General features: G+C 49.4%; 2 protein-coding genes across 3 annotated transcripts in view; one reads left to right on the forward strand and one right to left on the reverse strand.

Moving 5' to 3' along the window:
* The window catches only part of LOC103269171 (MARCKS-related protein), a 7,333-nt gene extending 5,816 nt beyond the window's left edge, over positions 1–1,517 (forward strand). The window contains exon 6 of the mRNA XM_021716944.1: positions 239–1,517. Coding sequence (XP_021572619.1) covers positions 239–754 — 516 coding nt within the window. The 3' untranslated portion in view covers positions 755–1,517. The remainder of the gene's footprint in view (positions 1–238) is intronic.
* A 199-nt stretch (positions 1,518–1,716) lies between these two features.
* HDAC1 (histone deacetylase 1) overlaps positions 1,717–16,365 on the reverse strand; it is a 42,938-nt gene continuing 28,289 nt past the window's right edge. For both annotated transcript variants that reach the window (XM_021716942.1, XM_021716943.1), the window contains exons 4-14: positions 11,535–11,609; positions 9,361–9,499; positions 8,766–8,907; positions 7,027–7,119; positions 5,192–5,300; positions 4,970–5,110; positions 3,711–3,819; positions 3,486–3,616; positions 3,115–3,267; positions 2,607–2,655; positions 1,717–2,332 (exon numbers count right to left, since the gene is read on the reverse strand). In XM_021716942.1, coding sequence (XP_021572617.1) covers positions 2,305–2,332; positions 2,607–2,655; positions 3,115–3,267; positions 3,486–3,616; positions 3,711–3,819; positions 4,970–5,110; positions 5,192–5,300; positions 7,027–7,119; positions 8,766–8,907; positions 9,361–9,499; positions 11,535–11,609 — 1,169 coding nt within the window. In that variant the 3' untranslated portion in view covers positions 1,717–2,304. The remainder of the gene's footprint in view (positions 2,333–2,606; positions 2,656–3,114; positions 3,268–3,485; positions 3,617–3,710; positions 3,820–4,969; positions 5,111–5,191; positions 5,301–7,026; positions 7,120–8,765; positions 8,908–9,360; positions 9,500–11,534; positions 11,610–16,365) is intronic.

A 16,365-nucleotide genomic window follows, 5' to 3' on the forward strand; every position in this document is an offset into this window, starting at 1 on the left:
GCCACGGGACCCCAGCGCCTCCTGCCGGCCGCGGCCTCTGTGTGGCCGGTCCCCGCGCGCCTGCGAGGGCCGAGAGGGAGGTGTTTGACGGGGTCCCGGGTGTGGGGTGAGGCTAAAGCCGGACTTTCGGCTTGCGGCAGGATCGAATCGGGGACTCCGTTGTCTAGAAGGGGCCAGAAGCGGGCTGGGGGAAGGGAGAAGAGCCCCGGCCCTCACTGCTGTCTCCTCTGCCCTGCAGGAGAATGGCCACGTGAAAAGCAATGGAGACTTATCCCCCAAGGGTGAAGGGGAGTCGCCCCCTGTGAACGGAACAGATGAGGCAGCCGGGGCCACTGGCGATGCCATCGAGCCAGCACCCCCTAGCCAGGGCGCTGAGGCCAAGGGGGAGGTCCCCCCCAAGGAGACCCCCAAGAAGAAGAAGAAATTCTCTTTCAAGAAACCTTTCAAATTGAGCGGCCTGTCCTTCAAGAGAAATCGGAAGGAGGGTGGGGGTGATTCTTCTGCCTCCTCACCCACAGAGGAAGAGCAGGAGCAGGGCGAGATCGGTGCCTGCAGCGACGAGGGCACTGCCCAGGAAGGGAAGGCTGTTGCCACCCCTGAGAGCCAGGAGCCCCAGGCCAAGGGGGCAGAGGCTAGTGCTGCCTCTAAGGGAGGAGACACCGAAGAAGAGGCAGGGCCTCAGGCTCCAGAGCCGTCTGCTCCCTCGGGGCCGGAGAGTGGCCCTGCACCGGCCAGCGCTGAGCAGAATGAGTAGCTGGGTGGGGGCAGGTGGGTGATCTCTAAGCTGCAAAAACTGTGCTGTCCTTGTGAGGTCACTGCCTGGACCTGGTGCCCTGGCTGCCTTCCTGTGCCCAGAAAGGAAGGGGCTATTGCCCCCTCCCAGCCACGTACCCTCTCCTCCTCTCCCTCCTGTGGATTCTCCCATCAGCCATCTGGTTTTTCTCCTAAGGCCAGTTGGAGATGGTCCCTTACAGCTTCCCAAGTTAGGTTAGTGATGTGAAATGCTCCTGTCCCTGGCCCTACCTCCTTCCCGGTCCCCATCCCTGCAGAAGGCAATTGTTGGTTTTCTTCCCCAATTCTTTTCCAAGTAGGTTTTGTTTACCCTACTCCCCAAATCCCTGAGCCAGAAGTGGGGTGCTTATACTCCCAAATCTTGAGTGTCCAGCCTTCCCCCTGTTGAGTTTTTAGTCTCTTGTGCTGTGCCTAGTGGCACCTGGGCTGGGGAGGACACTGCCCCGTCCAGGTTTTTATAAATGTCTTACTCAAGTTCCAACCTCCAGCTTGTGAATTGCCTGTGTCTCTTTTTTGACTTGGTAAGCAAGTATTAGGCTTTGGGGTGGGGGGAGGTCTGTAATGTGAAACAACTTCTTGTTGTCTTTTTTTCTCCCATTGTTGTAAATAACTTTTAATGGCCAAACCCCAGATTTGTACTTTTTTTTTTTTCTAACTGCTAAAACCATTCTCTTCCACCTGGTTTTACTGTAACATTTGGAAAAGGAATAAATGTCGTCCCTTTAGTGGTGCTTTCATGAGTGGTCTTCTGGGGGTAGGGTGAGAAGACTGGTGGAAACCAGTTAACCTCAAGAAGACAGGTAAGTTGATGGGAACTTTTTGTTGTACAGGAGGTGGCCTAGAAACTCATGGACACCAGAAGGGCAGGAAAGTAGAGTTAAAATCAACCCAGGGGCACTCACTTAGGAAACAAAGGTCACAATGGTATAGAAATGTACCATTTTATTACAAAGCGTCTCACAAAAATGAAATAGTATCTCAAAAAGGAAACTAGACTACCAACCTCCACCTGCAGAATTGGGGGAAGACAGGGCAGGCAGTGTGAGTTTCTCGGCTCACTTGAGGGCAGTGGGAAGGTATGAGAACAGAACCAGTCTAAAAATGGCTGATGTTACTACCTCAGGAGCCTGAAAAGAACCAGGGTCCTTGAGGACCCAACCACCCCTTCCACAATGCTCAGTAAAAAGGGCACCTTTTCAAAACTATTAAACAGGCACTTGGCATTTCTGGATTTTGTCTTACAGTTGCATAAAAGTGTATCCCACCCAGCCCTGGCACCCTTTATGGTTCAGAATTATTGACTAGGGAATGACGGGTGGCAAGGGCGCTACTAGAAGAGTCCATCTAGCATAGCGTCCCTGGGCTCAGGATCCTGGTTTCTGTCGAGTCTCTGGGGATATTTATATTTAATAAATTTTAATATAAATACACAGAAATAGAAAATATAAAATCTGAGGGGTTGGAGAAGAACGGTAAGGGACTTGGCAAGAAGCCAGAGCTGGAGAGGTCTGCTCAGGCCAACTTGACCTCCTCCTTGACCCTGTGGAGAGAGCAGAGACTGGCATGAGATAACCCACCCCAGAGGCCTTGAGGCAAAAGTATTGATACTATGACTTCCACAGAGCCCCAGGTGACTACTGGGGGCTGGGGCTTCCTAGCTCTGCCTAGAACTGCAGAGACAGACAGACTGGCCCCTGAAAGAGGCCTTTGTAAGCTTGGACCCAGCTGTCCCTGCGCCTTCCCTCTTGGTGGTGGGACAAAGGGGCCGGTGCTCCAATGCCAGGGGGATGGCCAACAGACAGCGCCTTCCTCACCCTTTGGCTTCTGGCTTCTCCTCCTTGGTTTTCTCCTCTTCTGTGACCTCTAGAACACAAGAGTGTAGGGATGGCCAAGGGCAGCCCCTCGGGAAAGACCCATAAGGTCTTCACTTTCCCTAAGCCCTTCCCCAACACTACAGCTCACTGGACATACAAAAGAGAAAAGCCCATCCCTGGTCCTCCCAGTGAGCCCTGTTGAGAACAGGTTGGACCGGCTTCCCAGCCTGCTCCAGCCAGAACCTGGTGGGTGGAGGCAGCCCCCTGGGAAAATGGGGTGAAGTGCTGGGAAAAGGGCTTGGGTGGTACGCGAGAGGGCTCTGCTCACAGCGGTGAGTTCCATTGTTTTGTGGGCCCTGCCACTTCTGGGAGTCACTGAAAAGCCCGCGGAGCTGAAGGAGAGCCCCACAGGGGCCAGTAGGCCTGTGTTAGCTCCCTCCGCCAGGGCCCTACATAGATTCATCCTTACCGGGCTCAAGACCCAAGTCCTGGCCCAACCCAAACCCACCTTTCTTCTCCTCTGGGTCCTTTTCTTTTTCATCCTCTGTTTTGACTCTCTTGGCTTTTTTGAAGTTGGAAGAGTTCTTGCGGCCACCCTCTCCCTCCTCATCTGAGTCGGAGAACTCTTCCTCACAGGCAATTCGTTTGTCAGAGGAACAGACTGGGGGCAGTGGAAGGTATGGGTGAGGAAGCAGGAGGTTGTTTCAGGTTCTATGCCCAGTGCTTCCCTTTGTACCCTCCAAGAGACAGACCCTGGAACTTGAAACTTGGGTTTCTCAACAGGCGGGTAGCTCGGGGAATGCAGAACTAAGCACAGCGGAGAGAAGTCAGAGCTGCCTACTGAGTGGGAAGGTACAGGCCCCTGGGTCTGGGTCTTACTTGAGATACGCTTGTCAGGGTCTTCTTCGTCCTCGTCACCACTCTCCTCAGGGATGGCATCCTCAGGAATCGCCTGCATTTGGACCCCAGGTGCGTGGGGCAGCATTCTCAGGTTCTCAAACAGTCGCTGTCTATGGCCAATGGGACAAAGAGTAGCTGGCCTCTGGTGAAGGACAAACCAGAGTCTGGAATGTTCAGTCAAGGGTGGCCAGAGGATATACTCACTTGATCTTCTCCAGGTACTCATTAGTATTCTGGTTGGTCATATTGGATGGACTGATGTGGAGTTTGAAATCTGGTCCAAAGTATTCGAAGTAGTCGTTATACGGAAGCTCTGATTGGGGGAGGGGGGAAGAGAATCGAAACACGTAGCCATCATGGGCCCCTGAGAAAAGCATTTGTAGGTTTCTCTGGGCCCATCTACCCATCTAATCAGAAGAATGCCTCAGAGACATGGTGAGACTTGAGTGCCTATGGAATTTCAATCTTTTTTTTTTTTTTTTTGAGTTGGAGTCTCACTCTGTGGCCCAGACTGGAGTGCAGTGGCTGCTCCCGGCCACTGCAGCCTTGACCTGCTGGGCTCCGGCAATCCTTCTGCCTCAGCCTTCCAAGTAGCTGGAACTACAGGCGCTGGAACTACAGCCCGGCTAATTTTTTGATTTATTGTAGAGATGAGGTCTTGCCAAGTTGCCTATGCGGGTCTCAAACCCGCGGGCTCAGGCAATCACTCACCTCAGCCTCCCAAAGCACGGGATTACAAGCTGAGCCATGGAGCCTGGCTGAATTTCAATCTTAACACCATTCTCCTGTGTCCATTCCAGTGGCATGTATGTCACTATAAGACCTAAGCCCCTGGTATAGGACCTTGCAGGCGCTCATTGTGTACTCAGTATTCCCTTGTTCACTATTCCAGTTACTCTATAATAGAAATCCTAAGGATGTAAATAACCACTGATGGCTGGGCACGGTGACTCATGCCTATAACCCCAGCACTTTGGGAGGCTGAAGAGAGAGGATTGTCGGAGCCAGCAGGTTTGAGACCAGCCTGGGCAACTTGGTGAGACCTCATCTCTACAATAAATCAAAAATTAGCTGGGCATGGTAGCACATGCCTATAGTTCCAGCTACTCAGAAGGCTAAGGCAGAAGGATCACCTGAGCCCAGCAGGTTGAGGCTGCGGTGGCCATGAGTGTGCCACTGCACTCCAGCCGGGGCGACAGAGACTCCAACTCAAAAAAAATAAATAAATAACCACTGATAATTATATCCAGACCGAAAGCAGGAGAGAGAGGGGACAGAGTCAGAAAGGACTAGGGGAAAAAATGATGGCTATGGTCTGTCAGTCACAAGGGGATAGATAGGAGCTCAATGACTAGTATTTGAAGATGAGGGGGCAGAGGACCAGCAGGGAAAGGGTTGTGAGCTTAAGGACACATGAGCACCCACTCCTGCCCTGCCCAGCCCAGCCCAGCCCGGAGCTTTACCATTAGGGATCTCTGTATCCAGTGCCACAGCTGTTTCATATGTCCAGCATCGGGCAACATTACGAATGGTGTAACCACCTCCTCCCAGCATCAGCATGGGCAGGTTGAAATTCTTGACAAATTCCACACACTTGGCGTGCCCTTTGGGGGGAGAAGGGGTGCTGGGTTACAGGAGCCCCCAGCAGGACCCTGCCCACCCATCCTTGTGCTACCTGGCCTCACCTTTGATGGTCAGATTGAAGCAACCTAACCGATCCCCAGACAGGGAGTCTGAGCCGCACTGTAAGACCACTGCACTAGGCTGAAACATCTCCATCACTTTGGACATGACCTGCAAGGACACATCCTGGTTACCACCAGCCTTAAAAAAAGTGATGTGCAGTTCGGGTGGAAAAGTCAGGTGCAGCACTTTTTTCTGTTCCTACCACCCACTCACACCTTTCCACTCCCACTCATGCTGTGTGGTGGGAGTACCAGGCAGCTCTGGTTTCCCCACTTAGGATTTCAGTTTTCCAATTTGAAAGGAACTCTAAGATCCTTTTAGCCCTAGTAACACTGAACCTAGAACGGCCTCACTGACAACTCCCTAAATCTTTTCTTTCACAGCCCAAGCTCCAGTGCTACTTCCTCCAGGAAGACTTCCTGACCCTCAGCTGCATCTATTCACTCAGTCCTACAGACCTGGAGACATATTATGAAGAAGCACTTAACTTTTGTCTCTTATTGTCACAACTAGACTCTAATGTTACTGAGGATAGAGACCATAACTCATACTTCTGTTGCCCTAACTACTTGGCAAATAGTTTGTGCTTGGTATTTGCCGAGTAACTATCTGATCTTATTGGGTTAATTCTCTAGTAATGGCTTCTTGTTGCTGATAATCGAAGAGTTAACTCCTCAGCATGGCACTGAAGGATCCCTTTGAAATACCTCAACACATTCCCTACCACCTCGTTCAGCACTCCTACCCCACACCACACTGGCCTTCATATTGGTATATACTGCACCTCTGCACGTCTGCTGGTGCTATTCCTTCTGCTGAATGCCATCCCATAGCCCCCACCCACTTCCTTCACATTGGTCCCTCCCAATTTTTTTAAACTGCAGCTTGAATGTCACTGCCTCTGTGAAATCATCCCTGACCACCCTCTCCACAGTCCAGGCAGCAGTTTTTCTCTCACTCCTCTGTTCATCCCTCAAAGACACAGGCACCAAACCAGCCTGTCCATGGACCATGCCTGACAGTCTTGCGAGGACCTCTGTACGGGCTGACTGGTAAAGGGCTTTCCCAGACAAAGCCAGTCTGCAAACACTGGAATAAGTCCCTCCCTACTTCTTTGAATGTGCAGACATCAATGTAAGGCAACAAGAAACCAAAAAACTGGGGCCGGGCTCGGTGGCTCAGCCTGTAATCCCAGCACTTTGGAAGGCCGAGGTGAGTGGACTGCCTGAGCCCGCGGGTTCGAAACCAGCCTGGGCAGCTTGGCAAGCCCTCGTCTCTACAATAAATGGAAAAAATTAGCCGGATATGGTAGCGTGCACCTTTGGTTCAGGCTACTTGAATGGCTGAGGCAAAAGGATCGCTGGAGCCCAGCAGGTCGACACTGGGGTGGCCGTGAGCCTGCATGCCACTGCATTCCAGCCTGGGCAATGGAGTGAGACTCCAACTCAAAAAAAGAAAAGAAACCAAAAAAACCCAAGGAGACATACCACCACCAGGAAAACAATAATTTCCCAGTAGCTGACCCCAAAGAAATGGAGAGAGAAAAACAGTACTGACCACATACTGTTTCATATATGTCTGCCTTCCCTGTATAGATCATCAGGGCAAAGATCATGTCTTAGATATTCGTGTATCCAGCTCAAGATAGAAGGCATCAACAAATATCTGCATGGTTTTTGTTCCCCTAACTGAGCACACAACAGCCCAGGGTTGAAACACCTCTCACTTCCCAACTAGTCTTAGTGGGGAGAGCTCCCTGAGGTATGGTAGGGGTGCTATGCTCCCCTAGACCAAGCCCCTGTATGTAGCCCAAGGGGTGGACAAAGCCACTTACCGGCTTGAAAATGGCTTCATAGGACTCGTCATCAATTCCATCTCGGAGTGGGTAGTTAACAGCATAATACTTGCCTTTGCCAGCCCCAATATCCTAATCAGGAGGGATATGAAAGTAAAACAGAAAGATGAAGCAAGGAGGCGGCTCAGGGATGAAGGCTGGAAGGCTAGGGAAGAGCGATGGTTCCTAGAGAGGGGAGCTGGGTGAGGCAGGCAGAGGTGAGCCCGGAAAGAGCAGGGCCACTTTGCTAGAACTATTCCCCCCACTGGCCCATCTAGCCCACATCTCTGGCCACACCCGAGCCTACACAGGCTGAGAACTGTTGGTGGGGCCAGAGACTGAATAAACTACTCCACAGCACAAGACTTCTCCCTTTAGATGGGGTTAGAGGTGGCAGGCAGCTGGTCCCAGAAAACCAATCTCAACAACCCTCTCCTCTCCAGGGCTTTAGCATCACTGCTCTAGCCCCATGCTCTCCTCTCCAGATGCGGAAGGAAGCGGAGAGGGAAGAAAAGTTCCAACCAACTTCGAAACAGTGGATGCTCATTTGTTCCCATGCTTGCCATAGTAAACAACTGAATCAGTAGCACTTTTTTTTTTTTTTTGAGTTGGAGTCTCACTCTGTCGCCCAGACTGGAGTGCAGTGACCGCTCCCAGCCACCACAGCCTCGACCTGCCGGGCTCCGGCGATCCTTCCGCCTCGGCCTTCCGAGTAGCCGGAATTATAGGCATGCACTACCACACCCGGCTGATTTTGTGATTTATTGTAAAGATGAGGTCTCGCTGCCCAGGCGGGTCTCGAACCCACGGGCTCAGGCAATCCATTCACCTCAGCCTCCCAAAGGCGCAGGATTACAGGCTGAGCCACCGAGCCTGGCTAGTAGCACTTTTTTACTCAAGGGCTGCTGGCATGGTAGAGTGGCTTCCACTGTACTCATGCTGACAGAAGCAGATGGAACAGCTCAATGAAGCAGCTTCCAAGGATTCTAATGCTAAGTTTCGTGAATGGCCTTCAGTAAGGGGACGTGTCTATTAACTATGCAAAACTTCAGCCGGGCGTGGTGGCTCACGCCTGCGATCCCAGAACTTTGGGAGGTGGAGGCAGGAGGATTGCCTGAGTCAAGGGGTTCAAGACCAGCGTGGGCAGCTTGGCGAGACCTTGTCTGTACAACACAACAAAAAATTAGCCAGACATGGTGGTGCATGCCTGTGGTTCCAGCTACTTAGAAGGTGGAAGGATTGCCTGAGCCCAGCAGGTCGAGGCTACGGTGGCCACTGCGCTCCAGCCTGGGCAACAGAGTAAGACCCCGACTCAAAACAAAAACAAAAACAAAACAACTTCATGTACTTTTCGGGGGAGAGAATACATAGCTTTCAGTTGGAAGACCAGAGGGAAGGGTGACCTAAAAACATTAAGAACCCTTAAAACAGTCCTTAAGAATCCTAATTCCTAGCCTAAGACTCAAGCCCATGGGTTTTAAGAACAGTGTGATGCAACCCAGCTGTGGCCAGGAGGGTATTACAATGAGTTAGGAGAGCCCTATTCTTCGACCCTTCTTGTCCCATCATGCCCTTCCTCCAGAATAAGGAAGGGAAGGAGATCATGACAGATGCCCCAGATTAAGGTGTTGTGTTCCAAATGGCAGAAGAGGCAGGAAGTGGTTTTTAGTGGTACAGGATAGGAGAGTTAGAGCTGGCAGCTGAAGGTGAGCTGGTTAGCCCCTAAAGGGAGTTCTCACCCGTAGGTCCCCAGTTCCTGGGAAGTACTCTCCATATTTATGAAAGGACACAGTCATGACCCGGTCTGTGGTATAGAAGGCCTCTTCCACGCCATCGCCATGGTGAATATCAATGTCAATATACAGCACCCTCTGGTGATACCTAGGATCAGAAGAGGGTCAGGGGTCTGGTGGCTCTTTGGGGATAGGACGCACCAAGGGAACCAGGTCCCAGCTCACTGGACTGGCTACCTCCCTCAGGTATCTCTAAGCACCAGAGTTGTGGAAACTGGCTGAAGGAAGGTGGAAGAGCGGCCAGGTGTCTCCAGGGACCTGACCAAGCCAATCAAGTCCGATCTTCCTACTCACAGCCAGGGTCAACTCGGGCCACAGGGACACGCTGAAGGTAGGATCTGAGCAGCGCCTGCTCCTGAACTTGCCATGGGCTCAGATCAAACCAAGACCCCATCAAGGAGAGAATGGCCGGAGGCACTCATTGAACACATCCTAGCCAGTACACCACTAGGAAAAGCAAACTAGGGAGGCCAGCCTGGGGGACATGGAATTGGGAACCTGGCCTAAGGTGCTCCTTCGAGACAAGGCCAGGTAGGCATACTTTAGCAGTTCCAGGATGGCCAAGACGATATCGTTGACGTAACAGAAGCCGGATGCCTCGGACTTCTTTGCATGGTGCAGGCCCCCAGCCCAGTTCACAGCGATGTCTGTCTGCTGCTTATTAAGTTTCACAGCACTTGCTGGGCATGGGAAGAAAGAACAGAAGCCTGTTACTAAGTCACTCTCCTCTTCCCCCAAGAAGCCCCGGGAACCCAGTGAGAGGTAGAGCCTGCCAATTCAACAGCTCACAGATCAGTCCCCTCCCTCTTATCCTGTTCCAACAGGGAATATACATGATACTGGCTACTCTTTTTTTTTTTGAGTTAGAGTATCACTCTGTCGCCCAGACTGGAGTGCAGTGGCCACTCCCAGCCACCGCAGCCTCCCAAAGGCTGGGCTCTGGCGATCCTTCCGCCTCAGCCTTCCAAGTAGCTGGAACTACAGGCGTGCGCTACCATGTCTGGCTAGTTTTTGATTTATTATGGAGACAAGGTCTCACTAAGTTGCCCGGGCGGGTCGCGAACCCGCAGGCTCAGGCAATCCTCTCGCCTCGGCCTCCCAAAGTGCTGGGATTACAGGCTGAGCCACCGAGTCCGGCCCGGGCTACTCTTTAAAAACTATTTTCCAAACTGAGGGTCATAACTCATGAGAAGGCCTTAAAACTGATTTGGTAGGTTGCGATTCGTATACATATTTTTAAATACATTAGAATAAAAACAGAGTGACAGTAAAGGTAACTACTCTTTTATAAACTTTGGTTTCAAAGTGAGTGTGAGAGTGTGTGTTTGTGTGTGTGTGTCTGTGTGTGTGTGTGTGTGTGTGTGTGTGTGTGTATGTATGCATATGAGTGTCCTGGATTACATGTGTAAATTTATTTCTTACTATGGTTCACTGTGAAAAACTATCACCAAAGATAGTGCTGGCTCAAAGCACAAATAGGTCCAAGAAGAAGTAAGCAAGAAATACACACCTATGTGTGCAAGTGCATTTGTGGCAGTGTTAACAGCAATAAAAGCATGGAACAATCCAAATGACCCACCAAAGGGACAGATTATATCAATATCAACTGAAGTAGGTCTGTAATGTGGAATAATCATGCAGCCACTAGAAATCAAGTGGCAGAAGAATACTACAGACAGACGTTTTAAAGATTTACTAAGTAGCTGGGCGCAATAGCTCATGCCTGTAATCCCAGCACTTCGGGAGGCAGAGGTGAGAGGATTGCCTGAGCCCAGGGATTCGAGACCAACCTGGGAAACTTGGCAAGACCTTGTCTCTGCAATAAATAAATTTAAAAAAAATCAGCCAGGCATGATGGCGCACATCTGTAGTTCCAACTACTTAGAAGGCTAAGGCGGAAGGATCGTCTGAGCCCAGCAGATTGAGGCTGTGGTGGCTGTGTGTGTGCCACTGCACTCTAGCCTGGGTGACAGAGTAAGATTCTGACTCAAAAACAACAACAAACAACAATAAAAGACTAAGTAAAAAATGCAGGCATAACACATACACATACACATATATTTTAATATAACACATTTTTATATAGTTGTATTTATATTATGTCCAGACATATACACAGAAAAAAAAATGGACATACCAACACCATAAAAGGTAACACTGGCTATGCTTGGGTGTGACTGTTGGTAATTTTGTTTTTTTGCTGTGTACTTCTTTGTTTTCTGTGATTATATTAGGGAAGGGTAGAAACAACAATCACAGGCAAATAAATGTTTGTTAAAGCCTTTACAGTAATCCTAAACGTAACCAAGAAATTACACATGGAAGTGGGAGCTATGTGGGGAGTATTTCTGACCTCTAAAGGTAATTACGTACTCTTTCATTAGATAGATGAGGACACTTCCATTTTTATAGCACTTTGCAGTTCACAAATTGCTTTTACGTACAGCATCTCAACAACCCCATGAGGTCTGCAGGGAATTCTTGTGCATAAGACCTCTTAAGTAGGAGAGGATAGAGTCAAGGACTTGTCAGTAGCATGTCAGAGATTGAACGTGGGCTGGGACTGAACCAGAAGAACATTTTAGAGACCTAAGATAAAGACCCATAGGACCATTTTACATGGCCACAGATCAGCCTGCTAGGATAGCAGCCTAAAAGGCAGACCTCAGTAGAACAGCCCAGCACAGCCCCTGGGGAGGGGATTGGACTCCTTACCCACAGAGCCACCAGTAGACAACTGGCAGAACTCAAACAGGCCGTCAAATACTGGACAGTCCTCACCAACGTTGACTTGAAAGAAATAAACAAAAGGTTAGTTTCCACAATTTCCTTTAGTTTGGATATTTATGAGCCGATAAAAAAACAAAACTTAAATTCTCAAGGCTTGGGTTCTAGTTCAGGCTCTACTACTTATTGGCTATGTGACTGCATGAAGCTGTGTAACTTCTTTGAACCTAGCTTACTACCCCTAACAGGCAATGACATGTACCTCACGCAGGTGGTGATAAAATTAACAGAAATCTAACATGGAGAAGCAGTTAGCAACTTGAAAAATGTTAGTTTTTCTCTTGAGGGACAATTTGTCCCCAGACATCACTGCAGCTGCCCTCCAAGGGTGAAGAACAGAGACCTAAGTGGCGACCATTCACGGAGGATGCACAGTGTGCCAGGGACTGTGCTAAGATGCTTTAAGTACCTGAAATTGTTCATCCTCACACACCCTTCTAGGGCAGAATGTAGGCTTCATTCTGTAAAGGGGGAAACAGACTCGGAGAGGTGACCTGTGAGTAACTGGCAGGAGCAGCATTCAAGCTTCAGGCTCTGGCTTATCCATCCTAACAGCCTGTGAAAATCCACGCTGTCCTTTTCCCAAGTCCTTTCACATACACAACCACATTTGATCCTCACAACAACCCCACTGGACAAGACGGATATCACCGCCAAGGTGCAGAGGAGCAAACACACAGGAGTGAAGTGACTTGCCCAAGGTTATATAACCAGACAGTGGCAGACCCAGAACCAGAGTCCAGGTGTCTTGACTCCCACAGTCCAGTGCTCTTTCTACTACACCCACAGTGACAACTGGAATAAAGTTATTTCAGGCCTAAGGAGGTAAAAGTACAAACGAGTACATAATGTGGAAACACATGCAAACAATAATGCAAATAAAACGCAAGACAGGAAGCAAAGCACACCTGTAGGCTGTGGACTCAGGGACCTAGAGAGGAACCTTATGGCTCCAAGTCTCCTCGCACAGAAAAGGAAACTGCTGAGACATCAATGATATACAGGAAGTTAGAAGCAGAAGTGGGCGAGACACCTATTCTCTTGCCCCTGGCCTTCCCAGTATTCCCACTATTATCAGCGGGGATTCCCAAAGCAGAGCAGAAAAGCCCAGCTTGGATCGGGGTAAGAAAGTCCTGAGACACAGCTGAGGTTCAAGCTGCAAAACCACAAGGGCCACTGACTCTGGCAGTCCCTACTCCTGGAGGGTGCCCAGTATTGGTGCTTTCAGGAAGCATGCTTCTACAGGAGGGAGCAATGGGTAGCTCTCTTCCTTGCTTCCTGGGTAAACACTGGGAGGCTGTTTAAACAAGAACTTTGGTCCTGGGGCCAGGTTATTTATCCATCAGCAACTGATTTCCCTCTCAGGCTGCTTCCTCCAGCAGTGGGTTTGGCCTGCCCGGGTTTCCAAAGCTTTGTTTATACTCCCATGTGGGATGTGGAGCCCTCATGGGAGGGAATGGGTGTTTCAGACACGAAGAAAAAGTCTTTTGGCCAGAAGTGGTGGCTCAGCCTGTAATCCCAGCACTTCTGGAGGCCGAGACGAGAGGACTGCCTGAGCCCACGGGTTTGAAACCAGCCTGGGCAACTTGGTGAGACCTCGTCTCTACGATAAATCAAAAAATTAGCTGGGTGTGGTGGCGTGCATCTGTAGTTTCAGCTACTTGGAAGGCTGAGGCGGAAGGACCCTCTAACCCAGCAGGTAGAGGCTGTGGTGACCGTGAGAGTGCCACTGCACTCCAGCCTAGGCGACAAGAGTGAGACTCCAATTCAAAAAAAAAGAAAAAGAAAAGTCATCCTTCAAGCTCCAAACCAACAACAGGTGGGTCAATGGCTGGCCCACTTATGCCTAGTTCAGTGAGCTGTGTGATTAGTGTCGGAAAGGGGAGAGCAAAGTCTCACTGAAGCTCATCAGTGAGGCCAGGGAGGACTTTTCTAGGGGCTTTCCCTGTCCCGCTATAGTTTTCTCATTTGTAGGCTGGCTTTAGGGTAAAGGGGAGCAACACTGGGCAAGAGGTGGGAGAGTAAAAGGAGGCAGAAAAGGGTACAAGAAATTTTTTTTTTAGTTGGAGTCTCACAGGTTGGAGGGCAATGCCATGGTCCTGGCCACTGCAGACTCAACCTGCTGGAATCACGTGATCCTTCTGCTTCAGCCTTCCAAGTAGCTGAAACTACAGGCATGCGCCATCACACCCAGCTAGTTTTTTTATTTACTGTAGAGATGAGGTCCTGCCAAGTTGCCCAGGCTGGTCTCGAATTCGTGGACTCAGAAAGTCCTCTCACCTCAGCCTCCCAAAGTGCTGGGATTAGAGGCATGAGCCACCACACTGGGCCGGGTACAAGAGATTCAATGCTGACTTCAAGATGGTGCTTATACTCTGGCAGTGGTAAAAAAATTTTGTAGCTAGGCATTGGTGGCTCACGCCTCTAATCCCAGCACTATGGGAGGCAGAAGTGAGAGAATTGTCTGAGCTCAGGGGTTCAAGACTGAACCTAGGTCATTATTTGATTTTTTAATACATTTTTGTATGTCTGACATATTTTATATGAACCATATTTTTTTTTAACTCCAGAATCGGCCAGGCGTGGTGGCTCACGCCTATAATCCTAGCGCTTTGGGAGGCCGAAGTGAGAGAATTGCCTGAGCTCATGGGTTCGAAACCAGCCTAGGCAATGTGGCAAGACCTCATCTCTACAATAAATCAAAAAATTAGCCGGGCATAGTAGCACATGCCTATAGTTCTAGCTACTTGGAAGGCTGAAGTGGAAGGATTGCCTGAGCCCAGCAGATCGAGGGTGCAATAGCCATGAGCGTGCCACTGCACTCCAGCTTGGGCAGCAGAGTAAGACTCCGATTCAAAAAAAAACAACTCCAGAATCAAGGGATTAAGAGTTCCATTTCTGTTCTACTATCACCTTGCTGTGTGACTCTGGGAAGGCATTTCACCTTTCTGGGTCTCAATTTATATACTGATAAAATGGATGAGAATGTCTCTCAAGCTTTTACCACCATAAATCCTTTTCATCATGTTTTCACCATGAGGCCTCCAAAATGCATTTATTCATGTTACCATTTTCACTAATTAAATATCAAGGTCAGAACTTCTAATCAAGGCTCTCAAAGTCTCAACATGAATAGAAGAGTTATTACATTCCACCTAAGAACAAACCTGACTTACTTGGTCTTATCACAAGTATAACTTCATAGGTTAGGTGTCGGTAAATATTAAAAAGGGCTCTTACATTCTTGTTATGGCCTTGGTAGGCACTCCAGGCTGTAAGCACTGTACTAAGCGACACCTAAAGTCTTTGCCTAGTCTGATGTTCTAAAACCATAACTATGAATCAAGTCACAGGAAGAAACCCTGAAGTCCTTAGAGAGCCTCATTCTTCCTATCCCCATTTCTGATGAGCAAAAAAACACAGACCTAATTTCTTTTGAATTAAAAACAAACTGTTGGCTGGGCACAGTGGCTCAGCCTATAATCCCAGCACTTTGGAAGGCCAAGGCGAGAGGATTGCCTGAGCCCGGGAGTTCAAGACCAGCCTGGGCAACTTGGTGAGACCTTGTCTCTAAAATAAATCACAAAAATTAGCTGGGCATGGTGGCGTGCATCTGTAGTTCCAGCTACTTGACAGCCTGAGGCAGAAGGATTGCCTGAAACCAGCAGGTGAAGGTTGCGCTGGCAGTGAGTGTGCGACTGCACTCCAGCCTGAGTGACAGAATGAGACTTCAACTCAAAAAAAACCAAACAACCAAAAAAACAAATTGTTTTGGGGCCTCACTATGTGGCCTAGACTGGGCTCAAACTCCTAGGATCAAGCCATCGTCCTGCCTTAGCCTTCCACGGAGTTAGGATGACATGTGCCAAGTCCTAACCAAAGTGCTAGGATTACAGGTGTGAGCCACTATGCCCAGCTAGCCCTACCTTTTATTTTTTTAATTTTTATTTATTTATTTATTTATTTGAGTTGGAGTCTCACTCTGTTGCCCAGACAAGTGCAGTGGCCGTTCCCAGCCACCACAGCTTCAACCTGCTGGGATCCGGAGATCCTTCTGCCTCAGCCTTCCAAGTAGCTGGAACTACAGGTGTGTGCTATCACGCCCGGCTTATTTTTTGATTTATTGTAGAGATGAGGTCTCGCTAAGTTGCCCAGGCGGGTTTCGAACCCACGGGCTCAGGCAATCCACTCACCTCAGCCTCCCAAAGTGCTGGGATTACAGGCTGAGCCACCGAGCCCGGCCAAGCCCTAACCTTTTAATGTATGACCTTAGAATGTTGGATTCAGATTGGTGCATCAGTGCAAAACCTATATACTTCTGAAGGCCTAATATTTTGTCTGCCTTGAGAGATTTGTAAACCGCAAAAATAAATAAGTCTGTTTTTTTTGTTTTTTTTTTGAGTCAGTGTTGCACTCTGTCTCCAAAGCTGGAGTGCAGTAGACCTGCAGGGCTCTGGCGATCCTTCTGCCTCAGGCTTCCACATAGTTGGAACTACAGGCCTGAGCCACCACGCCCAGCTAATTATTTGATTTATTGTAGAGATGAGGTCTTGCCAAGTTGCCCGGGCTGGTCTTGAACCTATGGGTTCAAGCAATTCTCTCACCGAGGCCTCCCAAATTGTCGGGATTATAAGCGTGAGCTACGGCATCCAACCAATAATAAGTCTTTTTTTTTTTTAATTGGAGTCTCACTCTGTCACCCAGACTAGAGAGCAGTGGCCGCTCCCGGCCACCGCAGCCTCGACTTGCTGGGCTCCGG

Source organism: Carlito syrichta, unplaced genomic scaffold (assembly GCF_000164805.1).
Source record: "Carlito syrichta isolate Samal-C Ts95f unplaced genomic scaffold, Tarsius_syrichta-2.0.1 Scaffold309099, whole genome shotgun sequence".
NCBI lineage: Eukaryota > Metazoa > Chordata > Mammalia > Primates > Tarsiidae > Carlito > Carlito syrichta.